This window comes from Mizuhopecten yessoensis, unplaced genomic scaffold, assembly GCF_002113885.1.
Source record: "Mizuhopecten yessoensis strain PY_sf001 unplaced genomic scaffold, ASM211388v2 scaffold1063, whole genome shotgun sequence".
NCBI classification, from domain to species: Eukaryota; Metazoa; Mollusca; class Bivalvia; order Pectinida; family Pectinidae; genus Mizuhopecten; species Mizuhopecten yessoensis.
This window is the reverse complement of record NW_018403859.1, coordinates 620,437-638,278: the sequence shown is the minus strand read 5'-3', so window position 1 is coordinate 638,278 and position 17,842 is coordinate 620,437. Positions and strand designations below refer to the sequence as shown.

Below are 17,842 nucleotides of genomic sequence, written 5' to 3'. Positions count from 1 at the left end.
GGGTTGTTACTGTTCAATGTGGTGTGGTGGTTGTGTTGTGAGAGTTGGGTTGTGTTTTAAAGATGTCTGTGTCATATAGGGTTAGATTTGTGAGGATGGAGGTTGCGCTACAGTCATAATAGGGTTTGATACTTACTTTGCAGCCCAGTCTGTCCGTGTGTTGGTGGCACCCACAGGTTGCCGAAAGCCAGCTGAGTTCTTATTCAGTGACATTGGGCCTGATGGCTGTGCTCGCTTCCAATTCACATTGGAATATGCTGATTAAACAAATAAACACAATATAATGGTGAACAATTGAACAAGAGGCCCAGCAGGCTATTATCACCGACATGTAATTTCATTTCAATATATCAGAATATGTTTTTATCAGAGTTGCAATAATTTAAAACCTATGTTCACTTTTTGAAGATGCATGACAAACTATCAGATCCTGTCTGTTTCTGGAAACTTTGAATCTGAAAATCTGTCCAGAAATAGCATCAGAACATGTGCTTAGGAACTCAAGTTGGAAATGTGACTTTTTCAATGACTCAATACAAAATAAATTAGACAGAGTGGCCATTCCTAGCCATAGCGAAAATGTGACAATAGCATTTTCACGGGTAACTTTCACCTTGAACAATTTTTAGGATATCCTTATTCTTTTTTTTAAATGTGAGACAATTGCAACAACCGACAAATGCGTCCTCGAATGATGCCTGAATTCATACGTACCATTGCCTTTGGATGGTGAAAGAAATGATGGAACATATGAGTTATCTTGATTTCGAGAAGAATAATCTTGATTTGTACGTGAATTGTAGCTTGGTCCTCCTGAAAGACAATAGGACTGAAATCACTGGACTGACATACAGAGACTCTTTGTTTGATAATCTTACTCAGATGATTGAGCACAAAAAAATGGTACATAGTATATTATTAGTAAAATTGTCAGTGATATGATGTTTAATGATATTTGTCAGTTATATGCATTTTAACAATAACCAACAGAAACTGCATTATGATAACGTTTATTAAACACATTGAAATTAATTGTATCATTGTTTAAATTTCTAGTCGCTGACAACATGTTAGTGATGAAGCAGTTAAATACAGGTAACAACAAGTGCCAGGCCCCTTACCCAGTGGTGGCAGAGGGTTCCGGCCCACGTTGGTACCAGCAACTGTGTTTTTGTTCATGCCCGTATTCCAAGGACTGCCCGTGTCCTTTTTGGCACTGTTCCGAGGGTTAATACCTGTATGGGGATAAAGGTCAAATCAATATATTCTCATATACCTAAGGGTGCAGATATTCCAAAAATAAGATGATTGGATATTATTTTCACAAAGAAAACGTGGAAGAATACTTTATACTCATTATAAACAAGCCATTCAGATTGATATGTCTCCCTGTGCCACACTTTGATCATCAATGCAATCTATGGTTCAAGTTTGGTTGGTCTAGCACTTATGTTTTCAGTGAAACTATGTTTAACACAAAAACTTAATGTTGATGCCGCCGCTGCTGAAAAAGCAACACCTGAGTCTCACTTCCGCTACTTTGTGGCGGTGAGACAAAAACTAGTGTAGCTATATTATAAACAAGTAAAACCATATTCCGAATGCTTACCTGGTAGGTAACGAGCCTTCCCCAGGTAGTGCTGCTTGGCAGAGGATGCTGCTGACGACCGCCCCGATGGGACCCGAGCCATTCTCTGACTTGGCTTCTTATTCATTATGCCTCTGAAAACAACAATATCATGTAATCGGGACACAGTCCATAGTAATGATATATAATAATATAATATATTATAATAATACATGCCTTTTTCCATATCACACCCAGTATCAACCTGAGACTGCAATATCAGCCTGAGAGCTTATATTGGTCGAGGGTTAATACTGGGTGTGATATGGAAAAAGGTGTGTTTTATTGTTTATAACATACTTACTAATAAAAGCTTCTATCTTATGATCTATTTTTCTTTTGAAATATTGAAAAACGAAAAATGTCCAAAACGGGTGTGATACATGTTTTGTGGGCTGATACAGGTTTTGGGGTGTGATACGGCGGGGGCCGTAATACGGCTTTTGGGGTGTGATACAGCGGGGGCCGTAATACGGCTTTTGGGGTGTGATATGGCAAGGGCTGATATGGGTTAGAGCAATTGTGTTGTATCGCATATACAAAAAACCCATATTTATTAGTATGTAATAAAGCACATTATTAGACCACATAAACGGACAATATTTTTGTTAAGATGATTTAGATTCACTAACTGAAAACATAGCAGTTATGGGACTATTACTATCTCATTACATGTATTTTAATAAAGATTGCTTCAGAGCTTTGAAATTTCAGGCTAAATGAGTTTCACTGTACACATGGGAAAACTTTGATGATGCAGTAAACAATTTATCAACTAAAACTGATGTATTAATGTTTTCCATGTTTAATGTCATCAGCAACAATGCAAACACTGAAATGTATATGTGCCAACAAGATAGAAGTAAAAGCATGGCTTAATGTGATATCGTATTACTATTACTACATAAAGTGACAGATTTAAAAGTTGTCCCCAGTGTATTGTTATCAGCGGAGTACAGCCCAGTCCTGAGTCAGTCTGTATCATAAAGATAACCAAAACATACTCTAGTCAATGATGACAAAACCAGCCTTGTGTCACTCGTAAATGGTCTGTATGATAATGACATCTTTTCCCTATTATAGCTGATCAATATACTTACCCTAGGAAATCATCATCGTCATCATCATCAAAGTCCTTGTAAAGTTTCTTGTTTTCATTCTTGGGCTTGATGGACGGTATGATACCTTTGTATGTGTTTTTAGGTTTACTAGGCACAGAGAAGCTCAGGTCTAGGTCATCCCCGAAATCATCCAGGTCTGAGGCACCAACACCCCACCGCTTTCTTCCTCCACTCTTCTGGGGTGCCTTCTTCACAGCCACCGTAATTGGGTCCTGCAATATGACCGTATCCTGTTTTATCTACATCATCATAGGTCAATGAGACAGATACAGCAAGATTACAGCAAAGCTTTCTCTTCACGTCCCTACCTTAAAATATTATTATTCCTTCTGTAAATATTGCTTAGTTTTTAGTGGACTATTATAGTGCAAGCCTAAAGACTGCAATATGTTATCAGGCTAATTTATAGCTATTGCCTCAACTACCATAGTTGTTCAGCATTAAGCCCATGCCCGCTTCTTACATAGATTCTCATAAACACAATTCTTTTTTTTCTTTTTTCATAATTGGTGGTTTAGGTAAAGTTTAGGAAAAAATGTTGAAATGAATTTATGTTATTTAAATAAAGGTTGCATGGTGTGATAACTTTCCGTATTATAATGTTCACTTTTTGTTTATTCTATAGAAAATTATTATAAATGCACTGGACTTCTAGGGGTACAATACACTGTGATATATTGCAATGTCCCTTTAAATACATTGTTTTCCAATATGAAAAGTGCTTGCAATACCCACTCCTAAAATACAGTTGCTAGGGTTATCTAAATGCATTTTGAATTCCTTTTGCTCTTTTCAACGTACCCCTGGTAATACCTATGATAAGATTTTGTTTGATAATTGATTTCTATTTAATTTAACTTTAGATTCAGGAAGACCTTTGTTCCAGGCAAGTCTCAGTTCTTGGTTGAAACCACATTAACACTCTATCTTACGTTGTCAAACTTGTCCTTGCCATAAGAAGGGAAGGGATCGTTGATTTTATTGCCGTAATCCACCTTCTCCTGGAAGGGTTTTGGGGGCGAGTATCGATTTTCCTCCTTCTTTACTGGTGATACCCTCACAGGGGAGGCAGCCACAGGACTCGGTGACACCACTGTCTTGGGCTCATTCCACTGAGTTTCCGATTTGATACCTTTGTTTGGTCCTACTTGGAAATATTGGTACCGCAAACACTGAAATAAAGAAAGCCATATACCAGTATATACATTGAAGTAGGGTTCATGTTTGAAATCATTTTTAAGGCTTCGTAAAAATATTGGTTTACACTGTAATGATGAAAGGTACAATATATACAGTCCACACATTTAGCACCAACTGTCAAATACTTTGGAGTAGCTAGATCAGGTAAAATAGTGACAATGCATTAATCTGAATCTGGCTAAATTTCCAGCATACATATTGGATTCTTGTTAAACTCCTTATTGCAGCAATGTTTCAACCAAAACAAAGCCCAGTTTGAAGGAAATACCTTTTTAACAAGAACTTTGTAAACAAACATAGCACCACAGCGATCTATTCTTTATTACTTAATAGGTAAGCAATAAGACATATAGGTAATATTGTTTTAACAGGTGTAGCTAGTTTGGTTGCTATATCATTCATTTTTTTCTTTAACTGCACTCTGGAAGATGGAAATTACTTTAAATTGCTTCATGCTTCCATGGCAACACAAAATCGCTGAGGCTACTCATACAGGTAAGTGGCTGGAGAGTTCACCACACAACCATACCTGTGTGGCTGGAGAGTTCACCACACAATCATACTTGTGTGGCTGGAGAGTTCACCACACAACCATACTTGTGTGGCTGGAGAGTTCACCACACAACCATACCTATGTGGCTGGAGAGTTCACCACACAACCATACCTGTGTGGCTTGAGAGTTCACCACACAACCATACCTGTGTGGCTGGAGAGTTCACCACACAAATATACCTGTGTGGCTGGAGAGTTCACCACACAAACAATCCTATGTGGCTGGAGAGTTCACCACACAACCATACCTGTGTGGCTTGAGAGTTCACCACACAACCATACCTGTGTGGCTGGAGAGTTCACCACACAATCATACTTGTGTGGCTGGAGAGTTCACCACACAACCATACTTGTGTGGCTGGAGAGTTCACCACACAAACATACCTGTGTGCATGTGGGCCTCTTCTTGGGATCCCACAACATTGAGTCCTTTAATACCATGATGGCCTCGTTACTGGCATTTGGTATGAGACTCTTCAGGTTTGTCGCAACACACTGTGGCCATCTAAAATTCATGGCTGCAGCCAATTTGGACCCTTCTGGCCAATCTTCCTGTAAACAAGCAAAAACATAATAGACCATCACCTCTCATTACAGGGATTATTTTCAATTTCTAAAATGATGTAATGCTTAAAAACCATAAAAAAGTCTACTAAAATGGTATTTTGCTTGTTATTTATGTGTGAAAATGTCAGCTTGAAAAATAACAATTAAGGAAGATTAATTATTTATTACCCTCACTAGAATGTTCTGATCATCAGTTACAGCCTTTTTCAAACAAAATGTTCCCTTTTCCAACAAAATGTTCTCTGTTTTTCAAACAAAATGTTCTATACATACATTTTACCACTGGTAATCAATATATTTTTGTCAGCAAATAAAATCTGAGGAAATTAAAAATAAAATTACCTTTTTAGGTGTACCTAAAACTGAGCAGATTTTGAATATCTGGTCAATCTCTGAGCTGCCTGGGTAGAGAGGTCTGAGAGTATAGAGTTCTGCCATGATACAGCCAACAGCCCATATGTCTATCGGGGAATTGTAGTTTGTGGACCGCAGTAGTACTTCTGGTGCACGATACCTGTTTCATCAAAGCATTGTGTAAGGAATTTGTCAACAAATACTAGCTTTCCTTTTTTTCAAATCCATGACTTCTCATACAACTTCTAACTGTTCAACAGTGTGATAGTTTTCCGGAAGATCAAAATGGCAGTGTGTGAATCGGGTAAGAGACTGGCTGTCAGTGTTGTGGTGGTTATTTACACATGAACCCATTAAGGTCATTGGAGTGTATTAATAAACGGAAACAGGAAGTACATCCCTAGTTGAAAATCCAATGTAGGGAGACAGTATCACAATTTCTGCAAATTCTAATGTTAAATATTAAACTGATGAATATTGTATGTTTATTATTGACAGAACAGTGTGCTCTCTCAATATTAAAGTATTTCAATGCAATCTGGGTATTAATTCAGTTTTTTTTATCAATGAGTCACGCGTGTTCATTTTTCTGTACTTCAGGAAACCGGCTACCTATTTCACTACTGTGAAGTTTTTCAAGAACGATAACTCTTGCCTGCAATTACTATGTGTATATGGTTTTATTATAAAATGTCAATTTTTATATCGTGTATTGAGAATTAATTTTATACAATTTCAGCATTTATTAAATTGATATACATTAATGCAATACCAATATATGTCAGTATCATTTTTATTGACATTATTTTGTAAAAATATTGTGCCTTTCATTTTTTTTTCAAAATTCACTCCTTTTTACATAAATTTCCATTTAAAATCCTTAAAATTCTGACAACCTATATTTTTTTTGTGGCAGAAAATTTTCTTTACTTTAAAGCAATATAACTACAAAATTTGAAGAAATCCTACTGAGAAATGGTGACACAATCCTATTACCTTAACACAAGTCTGGGGTGGTTGTTCCAAGTAGAAATCTCCTGGTCCGACATATTTATAGAATGTGTCGTTCATGCTGAATTTTAGTCGTAATTTTCAACATGCTAGTGTTATTGTCAAACAAAAGGCTCTTGGTGCTCACCATTAAAGGATCTTTATCTTTTTACTGTCAATGATGAATTATCATTAGGGCCAGGGCTAATTTTGACAATGAGACCTGGGGGAACATGCATATAAAAGTGATAACAAAATTGAAATAACAAAATTCAAGACGGCTTCCTGGTGGCAATCCTTTTCTTCGGATTAGTCCTAAAAATCAATATGCATAAGTTCTTTCTGAGAAATCAGGCTTAAAAACACCTGTCAGCTATTTCGGTTTTCTGACCAGTCCTAGAATTTGATATGCGTAGCTTGGTACCATAGAGAACATTCATGTGAAATTTGAGAAAATACTTCTGAGAAATAGAACTAACAAACTTTAACTATCAAAATTCAAGATGGCTGCCTGGTGGCCATCTTGGTTTTCTGATCTGTCCAAAAATTCAACATACATCACTAAGGACCATGGGGAACCTTCAGGTGAATTTTCAGAAAGATTCCGCTAGTACTTTCTAAAAATAGCAAGATTCCGCTAGCACTTTCTTAAAATAGTACTAACAAAAATAGTTCAAGGATGGACAGAAAGAATGACGGACGGAACACGGACCACAGAGTAAGGGTTTTTAATAGCCTACCACTACCAGCTGATGATGGTGGGCAAAAAATAAACTAGGCTTGTTGCTTGAAAACAATATTCATTGCACAGGAAATTGATTCTGAATCTAATTGGAGCAAGAAGCATTGCAAATCACCTCTATTGGGTAACATCTAGAAAACATTCTTGCTATTTTTCTTTATTTATTTTTTCCCTTTGAGAAATACAGATGCCTAGATACCAAGGGCAATGTGGCAATCACAGTTTGGCCCAATACAGGCAGACAAAGTCTGACTGAATACACTGTGTATGTCTGAACGTACCATCTGGTGGACACATAGTCTGTATATGGAGGACGTGACCTGATTTCCCTGGCCAGACCAAAATCCGCGATTTTCACTAAATCAGCACCTGAGCATAACAGATTTTCTGGTTTCAGATCTCTGTGGAAGAAACCTGCAAAAACAAAAGTGAATTATCAGAATAATGTCGGCAAAATAAACAAGAGGCCCAGAGGGCCTGTATCGCTCACCTGGATATCTAAGCAATCATGGCAAAATATTCTCCAAATGAGATCCAAGGGAATATGCCAGACCCCAAGAGCAATCCTTGTAGCATATCTGTATTTGATTTTTATGCCCAGCAATTTTATGTATGGTTATGGGTTGGGGATCTCAACTGTTTCCAAGCTGTGACTGAGAAACTAGGTCCCTAGGGTTGTGGCCAGACCCCAGGATCAATTCTAATATCATGACTACATTTGTCTCTTTTTGCCCTGCATTTGTATATATAGTTTTGGGTTGGGGATCTCAACCGTTTCAAAGTTATGACCCAGACCCAGGGGTTATGTCTGCAAGGGTGGGGTAGACCCTGGGGTTAATTCTAATATCATGACTGCATTCGTCTCTTTATGCCCAACAATTGTATATATAGTTTTGGGGTGGGGATCTTAACTGTTTCAAAGTTATGACCCAGGGGTTAAGTCTCCAAGGGTGGGGCCAGACCCTAGGGCCATCCTGAAAGCAAATGTGCATTCTTCTCTCTATACTCAGAAATTGTATATATGGTTATATGGTGGGGATCTCAACCATTTCCAAGTAATACATTTCTTTTGGCCCCACCCCTTAGCCCGGGGGTCAGCCCCACCATTTGTACAATTTTGAATCCCTGCCTCCCATGAATGCTTCCGACCAAATATGATCGATATCCATGGTAAAGTTCTACGGAAGAAGTCGTTTATAGCAATATAGCCAAATTGCCCCCTTTTGGCCCAGCCCCTCAGCCCCCTGGGGGGTCAGCCCAACCATTTGTACAATTTTGAATCCGCACCACCTAGGGATGCTTCCAGTCAAATATGGTTGATATCCATCTCTAAGTTCCAGAGGAGATGTCGCTTAAAGCAATATAGCCAAATTGCCCCCTTTTTGCCCCGCCCCTCAACCCCACCATTTGTACAATTTTGAATCCCCACCACCTAGGGATGCTTCCAGTCAAATTTAGTTAAATTCCAATCAGTGGTTAAGAAGAAGTCGTTTAAAGAAATTGTTGATGGACGGACGACGGACGGACAGACGCCACGGTATGGCATAAGCTCATATTGGTCCTTCGGACCCGGTGAGCTAACAATTAAGTAAACAGCACGTTACCATGTCTGTCTCAATTACTATGTCAAATCAGAAATTTAAGTTGGAAATTTCAGCATAGTGTTGTTCATTAAGGCCTATTATGTATTGTACCAATCCATGGAAGGTACCTCGTTATTGAGGGCCAACCAAGAGAGTTGTCTTTAATGTGTAATAAGTTTTCCCCATTCAACCATCTATTTGATGAGCAGGATCGAAGAAACTGAAAACCCACGAAAAATATACCAAGAGATAGGGGTAATAAGTGTAAATTACCATGTGCATAAATGTCCATGCTTAAACAGTAGAAATCAAATGGAATTCTAATAATCACATACATTGTACATAGGGCTACAGACTTACCATGTTTATGCATGAAGGCTAATCCCTGAAGTACTTGGTAGGTTACATTTCTTATTGTTGACTCAGGTAAAATACGATCTCTGAAATAACAATTTTTCCAAACAGATCAATAAATATGGATAAATATTTTTGGGAGGAATATGAAAAGGTCTACCAGGTAGTTGAAAAACTGAGACTTTTTAAACTACATTGTAGTGTATACATGTAAATGGGGGCAATGGTAACTACAACAATGTAAAATGCTACAGAGCCTTCCATCAATTTGAAACCCTAACCATCCCTTCTTAATTAGTGCTACCACATATCAAAACACACCACAGTATGTAGCACTATAAAGCCTCATTGATGATATAGACTAGTTTGATCTTCTAGCACTAACATTATGATTATTCAAATAAGTACTGTTCCTATCTGCAGTTTCTTTTGTTCTTGCCTCATGTCAGATTAGTACATTCTATTGTATCAATATTCAACATTGTTACCCGTAAAGTTCTGCATTGTACTTTGAATGACTTATTATAGACCATGTACAAACAACTGATAGCTGGTCAATATTTCCTCATCATTTAAGTTTTCATGACTTACCTATCCTTCATCATCTGATACAGATTTTCCTTCATAAATTCAAATACAAAGAAGAGCTGGTCATTTTCTCTGATCACCTCCTTCAACTTTACTATATTGGCATGATTCAATTTTCGCAGAGACTGAAAATTTAAACACATATATCTAGATGAATATTAAATTATAAATTAAGGAAATATTCTATTCATACAGCTAAACTTATTTAAGTGTGGATGAGTTTCAGGCAATTATTTTCAAACAGTGCAATAAAAAACATGCACATCTGATATTTGACCTCTACTAGTGACCTTGGCCTTGAGAATAAGAAGTAACTATTGCCTATACTGTATACGAATAAATAAAACTTCTGGATACACAAGGAGTCCATTCTAAGACCCTTTGATCACTCAAACTACCAAAATAAACACACTTTTAAAAATATTCTCTATACTACATGAACTGCAACAATTCTAGAACTTTTGATTGAAGAACAGTGATGAAATTCCACGCCATGTCTTCAGCCAAGTATTCTTACCTTAACTTCTCTGAGACTTAAACATTCATCCCAGGAATAATACTTTTTCTTCATCCTGAAATAAAAAGATGTTTATATATAACAGAACCTACTTGGTTACTAACTTATTCTTCTTTTTTAAATAAAGCGAACATTTCTGTTCAAATTCTTCAAGAAATAAATGACTATTCTCCAAATTTGTTCAATATTGTGGTGCTAACATTACATTGTAACAATGAAAACATTGTGTATATATATATATATAGCTAAACAAATATGACCTGAATGTATTAATGATTTTTTTCTGTAAAACTTTACACTGATACTTACAACAGAAATTTATACTGTTATTTATATTTTACAGATGAACTTCACAAAGTAATATTTAAAGTATGAAACTTACAGGAGGTAGAACTTTGTAATGTAATACATGTACATGTATTAACACTAACAGGAGCACTTTACACCAGCATAATTTACATTTCAACTTTAAACTTATATATATATATATGAAGTTACAGGCTAACACTAACTGTAAAAATTCCATTTACTAAATGAAAATGATAAACACTGCCACACAAAAATCAGGCGACATTGAATTTTATAGCTATGAAAACAATTTTTCACAATTAATTCACTCTGGATTATTTACAGTAGATACTGGATTTAAATAATATTTACATATGAATTTTAGAAAACTGTTAATAGTTCAAGGATGTTTTGAAGCCTATTTTACACATGTTTTAAAAGTGATAAATTATAATTAGGAATAGCAGATTACTGATTTAGATTTAAGTTGGTCACTTAATCATTTTTCAGTGTATTACTTTTTCATTATTTAATTAATATAACAACGAACAGGAAATCCTCTGTGAATACATCTGTGAGATTTATGTATAAGGTTTCACCTCAGGTCACCGACTTATAGGTGGCATATAAATACATTTTACCAATGTGCATAAACAGTGACATAATTCATCTGTCCTAGATCACCGACGCTAACAATTGCTTTATAACCCACAACCCATTTTGTTCTACCCTGATAACCACTCAAATATACAGGAAGCACCTCTTTAGCCAGAAGGAAATCTTGACAATTATCAAACAAGAAATTGTAATTACTGCTTACTATCAGTGCTAAATTGACAATTTTACAATTTCAGAGTTTAGTGACAATGCCAAAACATGAGATCTCTATGAGAAATAACAATTCAAATCTACTTTTAACAATAAGTATTGAGCGAACAAACAAAAGCGTTTTTTTACCCTCTTTTTTTATGAATGATGGATAATATACAGTAGTCTTGCAAAAAGCAAACAAATATTTAATGTGCCTGTTTCTGATTGCTACACCAGATCCCCTAGCAGTCCAAACAAAATAACTGTTCAGTTTCTCCTTTATTTTCAGCTCTCAAATTAACAGTGTAGATAGTTAGTGAAATATATTTGTAAATATTGTGATAGAGGTTACATAGCACTTCAGACGCGAACAGGGCACTTATTTAAAATTACAAAAAAAAACCAAAAAAAAAAACCCACTTGACTTGAGTAGGTTAACTGATTTTTCTGGTCTTACATAGTAATCTCCTTTGATTCGTGTACAAATATTTTACAATTAATTTTGCAAACTGAGAGTCCTTATGTTATCAGCTATATTTAATCTCTGGTCCTCAGAGTAGCTAGCCAATGGCTGAGAGCCTATATGTACGTGTCTGTAAGCCAGACGACTAGACAAGTATGTATATTGTATGGCCATTTTCACACCCAGACTGAGATCCTTTCCGGACTTTCTAGAAGTTCTCATGTTATAATCACTCTAAGAGGGTTACCTTTATAGCTTCTCACTGACACTCTCATGGAGTGTGCAATGATGTACATGTTACTAACCAACTCAGCAATGACATTTGTTGGGTTGGACGAGGGTGTAAGAAAATCCTTATTATGCAATAACCCACTAACATCTAGATCATTTGTTCCATGCCTGGAAAATCAGACTGTACACAATTTTGTTGGTTCAAACGATTTCTTGGGCAGTAAGTACTATGAGACGAACATTTGTTTGGATAAAATTGACAAGGTGGTACATATACTAAAAAACAAATTGACAAGGTGGTACATATACTAAAAAACAAATTGACAAGGTGGTACGAACATACTAAAAAACAAATTGACAAGGTGGTACATATATTAAAAAAAAAAAAGGAAAAGGTGGTACATACATACTAAAAAACAAATTGACAAGGTGGTACATATACTAAGAAACAAATTGATAATGTTTTAGCATACATAACGCTAATAGAAGCTATATACACATCGAAGCCAACATGTACCCAAAAATAATGCAAACAGAATTCCTAGTTCATTTAGTGAACTATATCCTAAGTTCTGATCTGTATCATTAGCTGTCAATTTGATATGTATTAGTTCATACACAATTTAAGGGTTCCTTTGATGTCCCTACTCTCTCTTGGATTTAATAATGTGGGGTAAATCAATACTCTTGATAAGAGATAACAGGCAGGTATGTATATATATACATATTGGTATTCTATTTATAAATATATTCACAATGTTTCAAAGCCTAATACGGTACAAATACCACATACATCTGATCTTCAGATACTGGCAGCAGGAGTAAGTGTGTGAATGGATAAATATTCAATTTGTGTATATTTCACAAAATGCTTTAAAACACAACTTACTTTTTAATGGCAACATGCTCTCCTGTTTCTGCACTCTTGGCAAGCAGTACACTTCCATACGTCCCATCTCCCAACTGTTTCATTATCGAGTAGCGATTCATTTTGAATTATTTGTAATTAGAACTTCCTTAAATAATATATTTTCTATGATGAACTTTGCATTCAAAGGTGTGGTGTAACCTTTAACCCCTGTGGATGTATGTGGTGGGGTGAAGGTTGGCGGGGACAGGGAATATCCCCACTGCTGGTCATAGTGCTACATTTCATCATATAACCACAGTCTGAAAAAATAACAAGCAAATCAATAGAATATGATATCATGACGGACAAAATTTGCTCTGATTGCTTAAAACTATATGAAATTTGATCAAGAATAGATGCCATTTATTTGTATTGCAAAATGAAAATACGGCATCATATATTTTGGGTAACAGGGGCATCTGGTCCAGCTGTCACAAAGTGTAACATTAATAGGATACATGTATGGAGCCCATATAGGAATTTCATATTCTGATCAATGTTAGCCAGTAGCCATATATATTTGAAATGACATTTATAATTAGACAATCTCCAGTACCTACATACACTGTAGAACATATTGTACATTGAAGTTTCAAGAGGAAACATGAAAAAAGAGTCTGTCACCTTACTAGCTTTGACTAGAAGGACTTTCCTAATAGCTCAGTGACAGAACGACGACTATAAAGTCTGTTGTGTGGTCATGGCCCATATTCTTTTCACAACTTTCTTATTACAAAAGTAAACTACATGTATGCACATTGCCACTGTTTTTACATTACACATTTTCTAAAAAGAAATGGTGTGTGTGGGGAGGGAAGGGATAAAGATATTTGTACTAAAACTCTTGCATTCGACCTTGCATTATGATGATGTGAAAGAAAAACAGCTTCTGTTTCTGATTTAGAGATGATACTTTACTGAGATATAGGTCGTTTAAACTGTCTCTCTCTCTTCACATTATAGTTCACCCAAACTTACTGTAGTCTACAAAGATCCTTGACTAAGATCTACTTTCCCATAGACTACTCAGCAAACACTGCAGTACAGACTTTATAGGTTACATATGTCTCCCACTTCAGCTATACAGCTTCTAACCGCCATTCAAGTATAGTATACTGTAGTGTATCTGGCTTCAGAACCCCCTTCACGAGCTGGTTCTGCTAGGGTTACTACTACTACTACTACTACTACTACTACGTACATTTATCTTTTCAAAGGCTACTGTATAGATTAAAGTTACGAAGTCTTCCCTTACCTTTGATTCCCAATTGATCAATTTTGCATGATAAATGACAAGTATAAGCTATTTCGTCTGGAAAAAACGTTATATTAACTTATCTTGACATTCATGAAAGTGGTATCAGACTCTAGAACTGTCCAAGAAATGCATGTTTTTGACCTACGCCTCCAGTAATGTTACATCTTTGATCAGATTGTCTGTTTCATTTTTATTCGACACATGATTTTATAATTTTCCATACTACACCTATGTATTATCATCGCGGTTCTTATATGACATGCAGCCTTACTCGGTGTATCACTGTCCCTACAATAATGAATAAACAGGAGGAGGAAGTGCTGTCCTAGATACGTCAGAAAATAATAAACGTCCACAAAAATGATGAAAGACGTGACCGATAAGTTAAATATGACACTAGAATCATATGGACTAATTGATGTTATCAGTAAATAAGTACAAAATAAACCAATAGCATGTGAATCGTTGACAGTTGAGAACATACCTCCGCCATGACAGTTGTTGCTATTTGCAAGGCTATGTTTATCACGTGATCAAGATATAGCAACGAGATCACTTCCGGTAGGTTAGGCATATGGGACGCTCTAAACGGAGGGGTTCGATGCTTAACGGTAAAAGGTTTTTTTAATCATTATTATTAAATGATGCTTTTAACACGTGCAATTAGTCAATTGAACCATGAATCAATTTGTAACTGTTTCAACACTAAGGAATGAAAAGACGCCTAGCTTAGAGTAATTTTCCAAATTAACTACGTACATGTAAGCATCTAATATGATATAAAATATTGTATACTGGTTATTATTGAAAGAAACCACCTTCAACTATATGTAATTAGTGATGACAACAGTAACATTGAAGAGAGCAAACTGCAAAGGTGCAGAAAAAGACGACCTTGAGAAACAGGAAGTACATCAGTTGCATTTAATAAAGAAATAATTAAGAGTACAGCAATTAAACAATTAAGTAACCGTTGATTTCAGCAAAGAGACCAACACAGATTTACAAGATCTTATTAGGAAAATTAAAATGCAACAACAGCAATAACTAATGAAACGGCATTTCTTAAAAAAATATGATTCAACTTTAAGCTATCATTACGTCTTCAATTCACTCAAATGCACATCATCAACCTATCTTAAAAACGACCCGTAAACCCGTGAAAAACCGATATAATCATTGCAAAACGATTGCAGAGACCAGAGAAAACTTCCTCAAGCATGACATAGAATGTACACTGTCAGTAGACACTCGGAGGCGGATTTACCTTTAGAGCAAATGCATTGCCAACTACATTGACTGCATTCTGCAGAGAGCTACTTCCGACATGCCAGCAAAAAAAACTCCCAATGCTGTCCAAGCAACTTAGAAAGAGCCCATGCTAACATATAAACAATTGAAAGGCATCTCTGCAGCATTCCACTCCACAGCAAGTTGCTCCCGACATTTACTGTCAGTAACCTCATACAGAAACAACCTCCCAATGCTGCCCAAGCAACCAATAATACGCTCATAAACACCTTTAACCAACTCAAGTGCATGTCCGCAGCAAGGAGAAGCCTACTAATGATTAACCTTCAGCGACCCCCTATAAACTGGCAATGCTGACTACGTGATAGAGATGTCCGCACCATCATAATGAGTAGCAGCACATAGACCAAACAAACAAGACTATAAATCAAACAAACAACACTATAAAAGAGATAATACAACAACAGCAAAAGATATTGGGGACAGCTTTCTATGTTTGACACGGCCGTGGCTCAGTAACTACTTCCCCTGAACGTGATGTTCACATTTGAAAAGGCAGTTTATAGTGCGGCAGGACTTCATTGCGATCTCCGTCGCCATTTATAACTCCGCACTATATATGTAATATATATGTGATTCGGTCCCTTATTCGGCCAGAAAACATTACTCTTTCCAATCACATTACTACTACACTAATCCTACAAATGTTTCAATCTTTTCGATATTGGAAGGACCAGACTTGATCAAATCCCGTTTATTAAAAGAAGTGAGATATTTTAAGCGACCCGTTAAGAAACATACTCTAAAAATAGTAGACTAATAAGATATTTTGGTCATAAATCACAAAGAAAATGTCGTTATTTCACCCACATATACGAGATATGCCAAACCGTTTTAGGAGTATTTGGTTAAAATTGACAATCCGAAATGTCCAATTATTAAATTTATGGACTATAAAATAAGTGCGCATTTTATGTTTGATTGTCAGCGTTATATAATTCCAGGTTTTGACGGGAGATATAATTACGGACGCCAAAAATGACACAAGGAACCTTTCTTTCCCACACTTCCACGGAAGACAGCTCACGCACGTTATTATACTGAAAAGGTCACCATCGCATCATCACTTTATGCAGTGTAACCATGCAGGGTCGCGTCATTAATCCATTTTGAGGCGTGATATTTTCAGTTCACCAAATCAACACTTTTATGCTAGGAAAGTATGAGAGATAAAAATACTTTTTTTATACTGCATGGAGACGGAGCAATTTCAACCGCCTGGATAAGATATTCGAACTTTAGCGCTCGGTAAAGCCTCGTACTAAACTTCAAAAAAAAAATTCTGTCTGCATCACACAGCAGTGATTTATTCTATTATTCTTCATTGTTTTGTGGTTCAATGTACTTCCTTTTGTTTTTTTTGACCCCACAGAATCTACTGTTGACTTTATGAATTGCCATTGCAATCGCCATTGTATTTCATAGTATGTAGCAGCTAGTTTTCTCTTTTTAAACAGCTTCATCGCAGGTGGTTCTATAATAGTTTATAAGGTCAAGGTCACAAACAACAAAAACAAAGAGGTAGCTCGCATTAACTCTTTTTATACTTTTTATATCATATTCTCCAATAAGATATCAGTCCCAACAATACAATTACAATATCAAACAGTGGAATGCAAGCATCAGTTTGCTCTCTCCAAGAGTGTATCAGTAGATGTAAAAATATATTCAATTCATCCCTTTGCAGCTACATGTTTAAGAGCTTAATGAAAGACGACAACTCAACAGTGTATGCATCTACATGTCTATCAACAACGTTCATACAGGGATAACAAAGAGAATAATACATGCCCTTTTCCATATCACACCCAGTATCAACCCGAGACTGCAATATCAGCCCAAGGGCCGAACAATAATACATGCCTTTTTTCCATATAACACCCAGTATCAACCCGAGACCGCAATATCAGCCCAAGGGCGGAAGAATAATACATGCCCTTTTCCATACCACACCCAGTAACATCCCGAGACTGCAATATCAGCCCAAGGGCCGAAGAATAATACATGCCTTTTTCCATATCCCACCCAGTATCAACCCAAGACTGCAATACCAGCCCAAGGGCCGAAGAATAATACATGCCTTTTTCCATATCACACACAGTATCAACCCGAGACTGCAATATCAGCCCAAGGGCCGAGGGCTGATATTGGTCGAGGTTTGATACTGGGTGTGATATGGAAAAAGGGCGTGTTTTATTCTGTTTATTATATACTGACTAATAAAAACTACTATCTTATGATCTATTTTTCTTTTGAAATATCAAAAAACGAAAAAAATCCAAAAGTGGTGTGCTACGGGTTTTGCGGGCTAATACGGAGAGGGCTGATACGGGTTTTGGGGTGGGATACAGCGAGGGTTGAAACGGGTTTTGGGG

The 17,842-nt window shown here is 36.4% G+C and overlaps 1 protein-coding gene across 1 annotated transcript in view; it reads right to left on the bottom strand.

Annotated features, from left to right (window-relative positions):
- The window catches only part of LOC110456997 (serine/threonine-protein kinase ICK-like), a 20,888-nt gene extending 6,197 nt beyond the window's left edge, over positions 1-14,691 (bottom strand). The window contains exons 1-14 of the mRNA XM_021508086.1: positions 14,641-14,691; positions 12,878-13,158; positions 10,197-10,251; positions 9,683-9,804; positions 9,098-9,177; positions 7,436-7,568; positions 5,411-5,582; positions 4,886-5,053; positions 3,681-3,920; positions 2,728-2,960; positions 1,610-1,722; positions 1,122-1,235; positions 715-813; positions 137-257 (exon numbers count right to left, since the gene is read on the bottom strand). Of these exons, the coding sequence (XP_021363761.1) occupies positions 137-257; positions 715-813; positions 1,122-1,235; positions 1,610-1,722; positions 2,728-2,960; positions 3,681-3,920; positions 4,886-5,053; positions 5,411-5,582; positions 7,436-7,568; positions 9,098-9,177; positions 9,683-9,804; positions 10,197-10,251; positions 12,878-12,978 (1,751 nt within the window). The 5' untranslated portion in view covers positions 12,979-13,158; positions 14,641-14,691. The remainder of the gene's footprint in view (positions 1-136; positions 258-714; positions 814-1,121; positions 1,236-1,609; positions 1,723-2,727; positions 2,961-3,680; positions 3,921-4,885; positions 5,054-5,410; positions 5,583-7,435; positions 7,569-9,097; positions 9,178-9,682; positions 9,805-10,196; positions 10,252-12,877; positions 13,159-14,640) is intronic.
- Positions 14,692-17,842: the final 3,151 nt, after the last annotated feature.